Genomic DNA, 15831 nt, shown 5'->3' on the forward strand with positions numbered 1-15831 from the left:
TTATTATTTTTAATGTAGAATCATAAAATAACACAGTAATTCATAAAAAATACTAAATTCGAATATTTATGTACATACTATATTGAATATTTTTCGCCATACCTACCAGATATCAATATTTGGGACTTTAGATATGGTGAAATTCAGCCTGTAAGCCACTGGTTATAAAAAGAAAGATTCTACTATAGCGAATGGCCTTTCTTCGAGGCGTTGTATACTTCCACAACATATTGAAAACTTAAAATGTATTCTAGCAAATATCTAAATGAATATATAACACATAACTTTAGCCTAGTATTATAAAAGTGAACTTTAGATCCAATAAATTGAGCTACAAGGGGGGTCCCTTCAAATCAAATTTTGGTTTGGAAAAAAGAAAAAATTACAAATATTGCCAAAAATCGCCATTTTAATATCCTTTTGGTAGAAACCCTTTAAATCAATTTAAAGCATAAAAATCATTCGATTCTAAAATTTGTGTTGCGTATAATATGATTAAATGCGAAATACAGAAAAAATTCGAATACTTTCGGGATGTAATTTTATGGACTTTTTTTAAAAAAATGTAAATTAATGTAAATAAATGTAAATTTTTCTAGTTTTAAAATGTGTGATATGAAACCTATGGAATATCTAGTAGTATAACAAATTTATTTATTTATTTTGCACACAAAAAATATTATTAAATTTGGTTTCTCTTCATAGTATACCTAAATTCGAATACTTATGAGAGACACTGTATCTCTCAGTTTTTTTCCCTAAAGGGATTTTAAATCCCATGTTTAATTTACATTGAGATTACAAACATTTTCTAAAATACAGCTGTTCCTTAAAAGAACGCAGCTGCTATTTTAAGTTACATACATGTATGTACATGCTGAGTAAATGTACAATACACACATACATACATACATATGAGCATATACATATGTATGTACTTCCATAGATATATGTATGTTTGTGTTAGTCTATTTCACATAGAACATAAATTTATTTTTTTTTTTAAATTTACTAGACATCATTTTAAAAGTAAAGGTCTTCGTTGTTATGGCTATGTATTTTCTCTCTTATATTTGTTATTTGAAATGTTTAATGAAAAATTGCAGAAAATAAAATAAAGAAGGCTTTATGATAAAAAGTAGACAATTTTTATATTTCTTCCTTTATTACAGATTTTAATTATAAAATAAATATTACGTTGTTAAAGAAGTACGTTTGGTAAAAATAATAACAAATAAGAAAAATGTCTGCCGACATTCCGCGTATTATGGTTTTTCGACCAACATGGGAAGAGTTTAAAGATTTTCCAAAATATGTGGCTTACATGGAATCTCAAGGTGCCCATAAGGCTGGTTTGGCTAAAGTAGTCCCACCACCTGAATGGGTTCCTCGGAAATCAGGTTACAATGACTTAGACGCTCTAAAGATAACAATACCGGCTCCCATTTGCCAAGTTGTTACTGGCAAGCAGGGACTGTATCAGCAAATAAATATACAGAAAAAACCATTAACTGTTAAACAGTTCTCCGAATTGGCAAGTACAGAACGCTATCAGACACCCAAACATTTTGATTACGAAGACTTAGAAAGAAAATATTGGAAAAATATAACATATGTGGCTCCAATATATGGAGCCGATGTTAGCGGTAGCATAACAGATCCAGATCAAAATGTAAGTTTAATCGGTTAAAGGTGTTTATAAAATCAAAGGCTTACTCTTAGAATTGTCAATCATATAAGACTCTTTTTTACCTAAAAGAATCCGGTACTTCGGATAATAATATAAGCGATATAGTGTAAGCGATGCATGACATGTGTAACTTTTGAAAATAGTTAAAAATCTCTGATTAATTTCAATTATTTTTGCGATTTATAACTTCAAATAACACAAAATATTAATTTTTGAATATATCACTTTGAATATTTTTAGTTCAACCATTTCATAAAAATATTTAGAAATATCGAAATTGATAAGATTGATGATCAATTTTTTACGTCGATGTAAAAAATACCTATTAACATCAAGCACTGGTGTTATTTTTAAGATATTGATTTCACTATAAATAGGAATATAATAAACTTTTCTTTAATTCTTCAACATTATTTTAACAATAAAATATTATAGTTTCAACAACATTTTGGACTAGAGTTTATATTCGGGCCATACTCGAATAATTTCACAATAATTAAGTTAGTTCGTTTTTTTAATGTGTGTGTGAATGTGTTAAGGATTTTTTTTAAACTTTCTAATATTCAATGTGCGAAGTTTAAAATAAAACGGTTCGCCAGTCGTAATTCAGGTCTGAATTGGGGAACGACTCTCTAGTCATCGACATTATTTTGTAAAGACAGTCAGGCTTGTGTTTGTTGGCTGTTTGTTCGACAGAATTGCGTCTCACTCGCACCAATTAAGTGTATTACTCCGTATAACTGTTTCCAAGTTATGCGTTGTTTGCATTAATTGCGTGCTTTCATTTTACTTACCTCATTTGAGGTTATGTTAATTTAAACTGGTGGAGACCATACAATACTTTGGATTTATAGTTTGTTCGGGGCTCCAACTTCCTATATGAAGGAATAGGTCGATCGAACCAATGTGGGATAACCTGGCAATTAGAGTTTTTTAAATACTCGCCAACAAACTTTAAGAGTCAAAAAAAAAAAAAAAAAAACGTATCGCAAAAGTAAACCTTTGATTTTTACTTCCCTTATCGATTATAAATAGGTTAGAATTTAATATACATATGAATGTTATCCAATATTTGTGTCTTAGAGTTGGAATATTAACCATTTGGGAACTATTCTTGATTACGTCAACGAAGATTACGGTATCCAAATTGATGGAGTAAATACTGCATACCTATATTTCGGTATGTGGAAAACAACGTTTGCTTGGCATACAGAAGATATGGATTTATATTCTATAAATTATTTGCACTTCGGTGCTCCGAAAACTTGGTATGCTGTACCACCAGAATACGGCCGCAAATTAGAAAAAGTTGCCAATCAGTATTTTCCTGCCAGTTATAAAAACTGTAATGCTTACTTGCGGCATAAGATGACTCTGATAAGTCCACAAATTTTAAAACAGCATGACGTCCCTGTAAATAAGGTGAGTTAGGTGTTATTACAGATAGACATTTCATATAGTGGGCAATTTTTTGTTTTGTGATTGTAGATTACTCAAGAGTCGGGGGAGATAATGATTACATTCCCATTTGGTTACCATGCGGGTTTTAATCACGGTTTTAATTGTGCTGAATCAACTAATTTTGCAATGGAGCGTTGGATAGAATACGGCAAACGTGCGACTCAATGTACCTGCAGGTACTATTTTTTTTATTTTTTGTTGCGAAAATTCCTATTTGTGTATAACACACATATTTTTGTAGCAACGATATGGTTAAGATTTCAATGGACACTTTTGTAAAGCGGTTTCAACCAGAACGTTATCAAGCCTGGCTTGAAGGTACTGATTTTGGTCTACATCCGGAGGATCCTCCTAATGCTATTGTTCCAGCTCCTTTACCTACACATATAGATGTCATGTGCAATAAAAAGTATTTTGAATCACATTCTCAATATATATTTGTTTGCTAACTATCTGTTTGTTTTTCTCCAATATTTTAATGCCCTATGTACCCCTATAGTAATAGGGGTGCTTTTGATGATTTACCTTTACACATGTTAAAAAGAATGAAAAAACAATGTAATCCAACAAAAACAAAATCGTTTAAAGAACGTAACCCAGATTTGGATTTAGACGAAATTCAGCAAAACCCTAATATACCTGACGACATAAAGGCGGTCTTGAAAGAAAGTGTTTTGACGTTAGATGCTGAAGAGGAAGAACCTGCTATCGTAGGTGACGAAAATGAAGGAAATAAGTGTGTAGAAGGTCCTGCAGATTTTAAAACAAAGAAAGAACTTTTAGCTTATATTGATGATGGAACAGGTATAGGAATCGCTGTGGCATTTTTTAGAATAGTGTGTTGAAAATTTTTTACTTTAATAGATGAGGATGATGAGGAAGATCGTAACTTTAAGAAACGTAAAAATAAGCGTAAAACGGATGCTGAATATGATGATGATTGGTTAGCCAGTAAACGACGCACTAACTCACGAAACAGCAGTAGAGGGCGAAATTCTAGAGGCAAAGATAAATCTAAAGATGACCGTTCAATATCACCAGCATCATCAACATCTTCGACAGCAACAACTAAGTGTGGACGTGGTAATAGATCGAATACAAAAACCAATATTTCGAAAACTCCTCGCAAAACTCCAGTTAAAAAAAAGAAAGGCGATGATAGCAACTCATCAACTTCAGAGAGTCCAAAATTAAATAGATCTCCAACGCCATCATTGCAGACAACAATAACTGGTAATACCGGAGGAGGTGAGAGCTTTTAAGCTTTCATTATGTGATTGGACTTTATGTGTTTTATTTTGAATCTGAAACGCTTTTATATCACATCATCACCAAAAAAAAAAAAAAAAACACCTACCCACCACCCATTTTACACCACTAAAAACTCAAATCCCTATGTAATTAACCTACCTTTACGTCATTTCATTGCTCATTTTAAAGAATATATGTACATATGTTCGGTTATTCGCCATGTATGTCTTTTTTCATTCAATTTAATTTTAATGCTTGTTCCTTTTTTGTTCTTTTATTAATACCATACTTATTGTAGCTATTTTAAAATTTCAGATATTTTAATCTAGAATTTATTTTCATTTGTAAAAAAGAATTCCAACGAATGTTCCGATGGGATTATCGTTGGTATTCTGTACATACACTTATTATTAATTTCTTAAATTATTTTAGTTTTTTAATATTATTTAAATTATATATTAAAGGGACTCATTTATATACACATACTTCTAAAATTAATTTGCGTAGTACTGGACAAGAAAATGTCGATATAAAATATTTAACAATTTCAAAAAGCAAAATGTAATGCATCTTTATTGACAAATTATCATTTTTCAAGAGAAATTATACTATTTCAAATGTTAAGACTTTTGTATTTTATAATTTTTTTTAATGATATTGGCCAAATTGACTACTTTTAAAAGATAGTTAAACAATTAAATATTACTGTTGTTGTAACAGTTCGACTGTGGCCGATCGTTTTTTTCCTGGGGAAAAAACTTTCGGTTTATACAGCTGTCGCTGAGTTGACAATCTTTGCTCGTGTAAGACTCGGGTCGATCCGAAGCGAAGATGCAATTGTCATGCGAGCCATTAAAGTTTTGTTTCTAGATAACGAGCGAGTACTTTGAGTAAAAATTTTACTTGTATTTTGTTACAATATTTTATTATTGTAACTTGTATTTTGTTACTGTAACAAAAACAAAATTGAAGTAAAATTTTTACTGAAAGTACTCGCAGGTTATCTAGAAAAAACACATAATATTTCTAACCGTATATGGTTGTATGACTTTTATTAGTTACTATCTAACTACCTATTTTTAAAAAGTACGAACATTTTCTTTTCCAGTGCAATATATACAAACATTTTATAAAATGTACTAATCTTTCTGCCTCTGTAAAAATATGATTTAAACGTTATATACTATTTTATAATAATATCATATATTTATAATTATTTCAAATTGCAGATACGAGTCAAAAGCATATTGCCACACTAACGAAAAGTGAACATCCCTCATTGCAGTTTATGCAACAACAGCGTAAATTTGAAGGAAGAATACCAAAAATTCATCAGCAAACAACACAAATGACAACATTAGCAAGTGTTAGCACAACTAATACTACTACTTCCAGCACTCCAACATCTTCTACAGACGCTAACATCAGCGACACAGAAGGTGTATCAACAAAATCCTCAATTTCTAGTCAAAATCAAACCGATCAAGCGATAGTTTATGCAACCATGTTGCCAGCCGCTACTACATTAAATGGCATTCCATCTCATCATCAACCACAGTACATTACAATGCAGGCGCCAACTACGACTTTAAGTCCAACCACACATACAACATCTAGTCCCATAACGGCTGCAACAACTGATGGTACAGTTTATCAATATAAATCTGAAATTATTTGTGACACACAACATCGATACCAACAGCAGCAACAGGCACCATCCCAATCTCATGACAACCACGGTAAGTTTCACTGGAATATTTAATACTAAACAAAAGTTTTGTTGTAAATTGGTCTACTTCATAATTTATTGCATTCGGTTTTTTTATAAACAACATACATATATTATTTTTAAACTCATCACAACTCATTATTAATATAAAAATAAATGTGTATGTTTTTGTTGTTTGTATAATCTAATTCTATAATTTTTTTAAGTTAATTTTTGGTTTATTAAAAATGTATTAGAATTTGCCAAATTATTTTCTTTCTCTGATATTAAAAATAGAAGCACTTCATTAACCATTATTGATTTTTAACATACATTTTTGCATACACGCTAATCATACCCATTTTCTATAATTTTGGTGATTATCATTCCTTTCCTTCTTCCATACTCCCTACACGTCTCCAGTACTTACTCATTCGTTCATCCTCATACAAAAATTTGTTTATGTGCGAATTTTGTTATTGTTTTTAAACTACAATATAATTTATTTTTTATTTATTTTATTGCAAAATTCAAGCATTTAATCTAAACTACAAACAAAGCAGCTGATTATCCATGTTTAACATATAAATCAATCCTAGAACAACTAAGTATAGTTGTAATAATTAAATTCTTTGGAACTCCTCTCATTAAAGTCATAATAATGATATTCTTTATAAAATGCACAAAATTATTATCAGAAATATTTTACAAATTCTTCATAAACAAAATATTTATTTGTATATACAAATGTACATACATACGTACGTACATATGCTTACATATGGGTGTATGTATGTACATACATACATATATATTAATGGAAATTCACCATGTATAAAAAATGGAACCTGTAAAAGTTATTTGTATTCGAGTTTTGAAAATATTGAAAGGCAATTTTATTGTTTTTTTATTTTGTTTGTATTTTTAATTTGTTATAAAATATTGCAGTATATTTATACATAGTTATAGATGTAGTTTTTTAAATTGTCTAATATTGTAGGATTAGTTAATTGGACCGAATTCTTAAATAAGCCTTTTAAGATTTTGCGTTCTAAATATGTACTCGTCTTCAAATTACAGCGAGAAATGTTCGCCGTTAAAGACACAAACTGTAATATTTTTTATTATAATTTTTATTGTAGTTTTTTAATTTATTTTTATTATTTTATTTTATTTTTTTTTTTTTTTTTTGCAAATACAATAATTGTGGAAAAACTTTGTTTTACATATAATTCAACTATATCATTTGTTAAAATATGTTTTAGTTTTTGTATTTAATTTAATTTTGATTTTCTCAACAAATCTTTTATATTTATTTAAAAAAATACACATTTAATTTTTAAAACAACAAATTTTTAAAAATTAAGACAATGTGGTCACCAATATTAGTTCGTCCCCCCTACTGCTCACCACAACATCATCAACATCGCCTCCTCTGTCATTGTCAACAACGACAATGTCGACAAATGGCAACAACAGCGAGACAACGCAAACGTCACAATCTCAGTACCGATATATTACCACCACCTCAACCAGCTCAACAAGTGGAGAAGAAGTTGCACAACACCAGACTCCGGCAACGACAATTGTGTACGAAAACTACGAAGGCGACGTCGCCCCGAACGGGAGCACAATCATTAAATTCGAGGGAGGAGAATATGAAGTAATAAAGAGCGAAATAAATGACAATCACATTATACAAACGGCATCCACAAACACCGTACAACATCAGCATGCCCAGCAGCAGCAACAGCTACAGCAACAGGAAGTGATTGTCAAGTATGAAGACCAAAGTTTGGACGATGATAGTTATGAGGAATTTCAAGCTGTTTCACAATCTCCACAAAAGGACCAGCAACAGGGATTGACTTACCAAACAATTACTCACCATGATAAGGAACTAAACCAAACAATAACTGAGACCATCGCTATACCAAGTGGTGGCACTCTACCCATTGTTAAACAAAAACGTAAACGTAAAACACGTTCAGTAGCTGCCGATGAACAGGGCGAATATTTGGAAAAAATGTCAGTCAGAGGTTTGGACATTCAAAGATACGAACATATTATTGATGGTGTCTCCTATTGTTTAGTATGTGCTAAAAATGATATTTATAAGACGTTTAAAAACAAGTACAGTTTCCAACGTCATGCATATCTTTTTCATGAGGGCGATAATCGAAAAATTTTTGCTTGTCCCATTTGTAACAAAGAATTTTCACGGCCAGACAAAATGAAAATGCACAAGAAAGATAAACACGGCGATATGACATTGGCAGATTCTAATATGAACGGCGGTACTGGAACACCAGTAAAAAATAACTCAAAAGTGGCGGAAACTCCACCACCTGCTAAAAGATCTAGATCTTCAGCAGTGAAAACACCAAGAGCAAGAAAACCTCGCAATACATTGGCCAATATGAACAACAATGAAATTGTGATTTCTCACAGCCCCAATAAAGATGCCGCCGCGCAAAAACGTTTGGCTCAAATTGATAGTGTCTTGGATGAAGTGCAAAACGCAGATTCCAATCAATCTGGAGGTAGTTTGCAAATCCAACAGCAAAGTATTGTACAATCAGTTCAAACACAGCAGCAGCATCATCAACCCGCCCAGCAGCAGCAATTACCATCTCTGGAATTCAGTGGAATGATTTTACCCGGTGGTGCACAATTAGCTTTGGCAAATCCAGGTGCCACATCCAGTATAATACAACCTCAACAAAGAGTTTTGAATAACCAGCCAACACAACAAACTGCCGTGGCTGCACAAAATCATTCTCCAGCTGGTGGTGGAACAACTACATTGATTTATTCGAATCAAATTGATTTACAGCAAGCTTTGTTGCAACAGCAGTTGCAAGGTCAAAGTATAATGATTCAAGATCAAGCTGGTAATTTAGTACCTTTGCAGTCATTACAAAGTTTAGACGGTACACAGACAATTTACACTACTGCTCCGGCCCCTTCAGCACATCGGCAACAAATCCTACAGGCACAGCCAACACCACCTGCACAACAAACTTTGGTAACCACTCATCCTACGCATGTAAAAGTGGAATCAAATTCACCACAGACACAACAAACCAACAATAACAATAATGCGTCTAGTCATCCAATGCAGCAGCATTACGAACTTGAAAATGTTTCGTATATATCATCTTCAGCAGCCGCTCCAACAGTTCCTACTCATGCAGCTACAGAGCAGCATGTTATTGGTACCGTGCAAAGTTACCAAATTCTGACACCTGATGGCCTCCAAAGCTATCAAGCTGCCGCTAATAAACTTGAACCCAATGAAATTGAACTCTGTCCCTACAGTATGTCAACTACAACACCACAATATACGTATAGTAGTCATTTAACTACCTCTTCTGATCCTTCGTTACATCCGCAACATCATCAGCAAACTCTAAGCACTAATGGATCACATCACGCAATTCATCATCAATCACACCATCAAAATAATTCTCCTGCTCCACATAGCCATCATCAACATCACCAGACAACGCATCATCAACTACCTTCGCTAACTGCTCCGCATCATCAATTTATGGAATTGAAAAACGAATTACTCATAAAAAGTTCTGACACATATTCGTTGGATGCTGCCACATCAATGTATCATTTACCTTTCTCGCCCACTTCTATGATTAATGCTGTGAGTGATGTTAATTCATCCTCACTATTGGAAACCAAAGAAATTAGGTAACACATTGATTCTATCCTTTCTTTAATCTCTAATTATTGTCTAAAATTTGTAGAATTCTTAAACGTATTTTATTGATTGATTGACTAATATCGAGTAGTTAGATAAAATAAAAGTATGTTTTAGTTTATCTATTTTTGCGTACATGTACATATGTATGTAGTTACTTATGTAATTTACGAATTAGGAAATATTGCTTTAATTATTATAGATGATTATCTTTGGGAGAGAATACTCTATTCGAAGGGATCGAATCTATCAAATGTCTAGAATTTAGAATTTCGATTAAACTATAATATAGTTTATAAATATAGTACATACGTAGGTAAAACTTATTTTAGTTTTTTTGTTCTTTTTTTAATATTTCTTACTAGGCCTATTATGCAAGTTGCATATGTAAAATTATGTGACCATTTTTAAAATCTCCTGTTTTGTAGATTAGAAACATACATACGTACACATGTATGTATGTACATATGTATATATGTACGTACATGTGTACATGTACTTTTTCATTTATTTATCTTTACATACTATATAGTTTTTATAACTACTTCTGAAAATGGTTGAATTGTTGCTGCTACTTTTCCGTAAAAATTTAAACATATTTACTTCTTTTTTTTCTTATACTCTCATACTATCTAAACAATCAATACAAATTAGTATTAAACTTTAACTTACATTATAAAAATTATAATTTTTAAACTTTTACACATATACATATTTATTAATTACCTTGTTTAATATATATATATATATATATATATATATATATATATATATATATATATATATATATATATATATATATATATATATATATATATATATATATATATATATACAAAACAATTTATAATTTTTTGTAAAATTTTGTGCATTTTATTTAAAATTAGTCTTTTTGCAGAAAAAGTATGACAAAATTAGCTTTGTTTGCTTTTAAGTTTTTTGTTTGATTTTAATTGCATTATTTACATATTTGTTTTCTATTATTAAATTGATATTTTTCTTTTAAAAATAAAATTTTAATTTATTTTTGTTATTTTTTTATTCTTTTTTCTCTTTTCATTTAAAAACAACAATCAAAAATTCACATATGTCCACATAAAAATAAAATAATTAAACCCAATTATTGTTATTAGTTACGATATCAACGAAGCCGTGCTGTTAGCTCTTTAAACTTGATTAACCAAGTTATTTAAAAATATTTGGGAAAAGTATTATTTATTTTAATTGGGAAATCATGACCATCATTTATCATTGACATCACCGGGGTTCATAATTTTAACCTTATTTCCTATGTTTTCCGTGTCATTATTAACAGTTTTATTTAACCTTAAATGTTCCTTCTATCATTCCTCCATACACTTTATCTCTGTCACACACCTCACAAAATTGCACATTGGCTGCTGCAGCAAGTTTTTGTTTTAATATTCAAAATTATTATTTTTTAATACAAAAACTACATTTTTAAACAAAAGGTATGTGGATTTTTATTTTTTATTTATTTTACTTATTTTTTATTTATTATTTATATTTTCATACTTTTTTATGTTTTTATATAATTTTGTAAATAAGAATGGTTGCATTGAATTCCTTAATTTTTTATTATTTATAATGTTTTTTTAATTTTAAATGGTAAAACGACTAACTAAGTGAATGTAAAATTTCAATGCAATTATCATAAATTTTAGTTTTCTTAAAATTTTATTTAAAATCATGATCACTACATTTTTAATATTGAAAGATAAATTGATGTAGAATTTTAAATATTATCTAATCTAATCAATGTTATTTTCCTAATTTCTTTTTTTATTTTCATGTTTTATTTCTCCTTATGGTTTTCTGTTTTTGTTTTTCCGTCATCCCTATCATATGGACTCCAATAATAATTAGATTTTTCTAATGAACTCAACACCAAGTCCTCCAACAGCGATCATGTATTTGTTAAGCCTTTTCAAAAGAATGAAAATTCAAATTTATCAACATCATACTCACACACTAATAAAAATAACAATTACAATACCACAAACACAAACACCACAAAAACATCATCCTCATTATCCTCCACTTCAGCATCACTAGAGACGTTACTATCATCAAAAAATGAACATTTTATAAATAGTAAAAGTAGTAGCAACAATGAATACGCAACTTCAACACATATGGCAACTATTGATCCAGTCAAAATTTTCTATGAAGAAGTCTTAACCAAACAAGAAAAAGCTGCGGCCCAAGCCAGACTATACAATATAGCCAAGAAGAATACATCTTTTGGTTTCGTCGATCAATTTACTGATTTTGTTATGAACAATAATGCATTTGTAGGTGTTGCTTTATTATTTCAATTTATTTAAATTATTTCTTCAACTTAATAAGTAATAAACTTAACTTTAATAAACTATAGGCCCAAATTTTATAGTTGTACATATCTACATACTATATCTATATACTATACATATGCATGCATATTTATTTTAAACGTAGTTCAATCTGAATAGTATTTACATATGTATGCATATGGTGACATTTTATAGAAAACAGATATGTCCATTGTAACACTGTTGATCTTTTTTGTTCGATTTATAGGCGAATCATTGTCAAAGATTTTATATATTTTAATGTTTAAATACATACATACATACCCAGCAAAAAAAGGCGTGCAAAAAAAGTAGTAAATACATGGGTTCAACTGATAATGAACTGGTTCATATTTAGGTGAAACATGCATGATTTTAACATTAGCGTGTCATTGGCGTGCATGGGTTCGTATTTGGAAAAATAGTTCGGCATTAAAATGAGTGCTTACAACCAATGAACATCCGATGATTCTCAAGCGAATTTTCATTGGTGCACTATATTTATTTTAAAATGCATTATTAAAGGTATTACGAATTAATTATTAATATTTAAATTAATATTTTAGCATGATATTGATAAAAATTAAATGTGATAACAAAATAAAACAAATTTTGAATTGCATTAAAATTCATTCGAAGTAAAAATACCCATTATAATTTAAAATCAGTCAGTCAAATGGACTTAATATTACTAATTTAACAAATATTAAATACAAAAATCTAATAAAATTAATGTTATTTTTAAATTTGTTGTATGAAATGCACGTTTCCTTTAAATTCTAAGAGTATACCAAATTATAGTGATATATTACAGTTCCTATAGTAGAGTTACATGAGTGAATTGGGTGCAATTTTTCATGCCTTCACTTATGACAAATTTATTAGAATTTAGGCATGTATTTAGAACGCATTAAATTGAATACGTACTAAAGAAATCATGAAAATATCCCTTCTTCTTGAACAACTTCAAAATTTTTTTGCTGGGTATGTACATAAATATCATTTAAATTTGTTTTCATCATTTGGGCCTTTAGTGTTTATCATTAATTTGTAATTTGTTATATTTATATATGTTTTCTTTACATTTCCCCTGTTATCATTTAGCACCAACAACAATACCGCAACAATAAGCAACGAAATAACAGCAACTCCCATAATATGCGGGAACAACAACATAAAAGTAATCAAAGCAATATCAAGGAAAAACCACAAATCTCCAATTGTTATCAACAGCATAAAGAAATTGGAAACAACGGTAGCACCATCAAGAGCACAATTAACCGATCCTTGTCAACCAGTTCAAATTTTGCTAGCGCGCAAAATTGGAGGGGGTCTAACAACTATAAATACCAACAACCAACACAATCCACTCAACCATACTATAATAACTTCAACTAAACTAGGAGGAGTGATACAGAAGAGATGTAATGATGAATCAATTATCATTAGGGACTTGCCAAATGCTGAGTTAGATTGCAGAAATTCGGCCGCAGTTGCTACAGAAGAAATAATAAAGAAATTCCGCATACCCAAAGGAATAGCACTGACACCAAAATTTCCTGACGATTTAAACGTAGGCACACCCTGTCCCACAGAAGTAGTAACAAATGTATCGACAGCATTAATGTCGCCTCCGTTAACAACAAATGAAGATGGTGATAATTCATCCGGCCTAGTGGAGTATGTAGAAGAAGTTTATGATAATGATGGTGATCTTGATGAAGAAGAAGGAGAAGAAATGCATGTCGAAGAAATGGAAGAAATTAATGAGTCATGCGATTTCCACGAGTATCAAGAAACAGAACAAGAAGAAGAGAATGAATTAGAAGATAGTGATTTAATTGAAGAGGTGGAATCTTCAGAACACCAAGACTTATTAATGTCTGGGGAATCTGACGATATTATTGATGCTGCTAACGGTAACACAGATGTATTATTAGAAACTTCTTGCCAACAACAAACTACTAGCTCCGCAGCAAGTTCTGCTGTTCCTCAGATAATACAAGCTGTCCAGCCTAATGGTGTTGTCACCTGCTTCCAATTGCCAGCAAATACTATAATATTACAGTCCCCAGATGGAGCTTTACTTGCAACCACGGCTCCTCATCCGACAAAGCCAGGACAACAGCAGATTATAGCTATACAAGATCTTAACTCTCAACTAAATGACATTCTCAATTTATCATCTACAAATGCAACAGTTGTATCCTCTTCCACGATTCAACCATCAACAGTTGTTTTGTCACCCAACGGTCCTACAATGCCCCTAGTAACCCCATTAGGAGATTCGTCCACTCCATCTAATATTGCGCATCAATCCACCAGCCCTGCAGTTATCACATCAAATGAGTCGTTATTGAAAGCCCAACAGCAACAAATATTGGCGTAGGGTCTACACGGCGGCCAATTGGCACGATTTTTAAGTAATCCGCAAACTACTTTATTACCAACAACTTACTTTTTTTAATTTTAAATATTCATTAATATATTTTGCAAATCTCACCGAATGTTACGAACAATCAAATAGAAATTGAACATTATCAATGTGAACAAAAAAATATAAAATTAATTGTTCATTTTAACAATGTCCTTTTTCAAAAAAACTTCGGTTTTGGTGATTTTTCTGAAATAATGTTTACATTGTAGATCTGCCTGAGAAGCTTAAACTTTTGGAAGATGTACTCTTATTTTATATTTTATCTATAGAAATCGTGCCATTTTGCCGCCATCTATTCTTAAAACAATTTGATTGAATTATGAGGGCTGTAAACATTTATAAGTATATGTTGATTACTCAAATTAGTTGTATTTCGCATAGATTTATCATATCAGTAAAACTGATTAGATTGATTTCTTAAAATCATTCATACAAACCCTTACACATACTTGCTCTGAAAAAATAGTAATATTAAAAATCAATAATAAAACCAATACAAACTGTAATAATAGATTATATGTAAGAGTGTTCTTTAGATTTTCAAATACCTATACATACTGATGTTGATATACTAAAAAAAGGTTAAATTAAAATCTTATATTTTCAAATTTCAACCTATTTTACTAACAAAGTTTGTTGTTGTTCATTCTTCACTTACTTGTTATGTATAAGAATATGCTACATTTTGAATTTTTATTTTCAGACTAACATTTACATATTTGTATTATTTTCATACATCCATTACATTATACATACATACTTTTCGAATTAAACAATTAATTCAATTATTAATATTTGTATCGTGGTTTTACTATTCATTGTGAAGGCATTGCGTATTTTTTGCATTAAAAGCCCTTTCTGTTTAATTTTAAAATTTTTTATAATTATGTAGTTAATTCAACTAAAAACAATAAAACCAATTTTATTGTTTTCAATTTTATGTTTTAAACTTTTTATTTAGTTATCCAATTAAGTTTACAATTTAAATTAAATTAAAGCAAAACAAACAAACAAACAAACCAATCAATTTAATATTTTATTATTCAACATAATCTATTGCCATTATGTTTAAATATAATCCGTAATATTAATAATTTATTTATCTGTCTGTCTTTACTGTAAGATATTTATACGTACGTACATATGTATGTGAATTCGTAACATAATGTACTACATACTATTAATATTGTTTATTTATTTATTTAATTTCAATTA

At 30.2% G+C, this 15831-nt stretch overlaps 1 protein-coding gene across 6 annotated transcripts in view; it reads left to right on the top strand.

Moving 5' to 3' along the window:
- The window catches only part of LOC119600122 (serine-rich adhesin for platelets-like), a 33114-nt gene extending 17534 nt beyond the window's left edge, over positions 1-15580 (top strand). For 3 of the 6 annotated variants that reach the window (XM_037950193.1, XM_037950194.1, XM_037950195.1), the window contains 9 exons: positions 1173-1672; positions 2774-3112; positions 3179-3327; positions 3393-3560; positions 3651-3955; positions 4016-4399; positions 5632-6141; positions 7478-9818; positions 13284-15580. In XM_037950193.1, the coding sequence (XP_037806121.1) occupies positions 1244-1672; positions 2774-3112; positions 3179-3327; positions 3393-3560; positions 3651-3955; positions 4016-4399; positions 5632-6141; positions 7478-9818; positions 13284-14568 (5910 nt within the window). In that variant the 5' untranslated portion in view covers positions 1173-1243 and the 3' untranslated portion in view covers positions 14569-15580. Of the gene's footprint in view, positions 1-1172; positions 1673-2773; positions 3113-3178; positions 3328-3392; positions 3561-3650; positions 3956-4015; positions 4400-5631; positions 6142-7477; positions 9819-10961; positions 11300-13283 lie in introns of those variants that run through there. The other 3 variants (XM_037950196.1, XM_037950198.1, XM_037950197.1) reach the window with 3 other exon arrangements.
- The last annotated feature ends 251 nt before the right edge of the window (positions 15581-15831 follow it).

The sequence above is a fragment of the Lucilia sericata genome, unplaced genomic scaffold (assembly GCF_015586225.1).
Source record: "Lucilia sericata isolate MDLA Ls3-8-SP2 unplaced genomic scaffold, ASM1558622v1 Contig000104F_arrow, whole genome shotgun sequence".
Lineage (NCBI taxonomy): Eukaryota > Metazoa > Arthropoda > Insecta > Diptera > Calliphoridae > Lucilia > Lucilia sericata.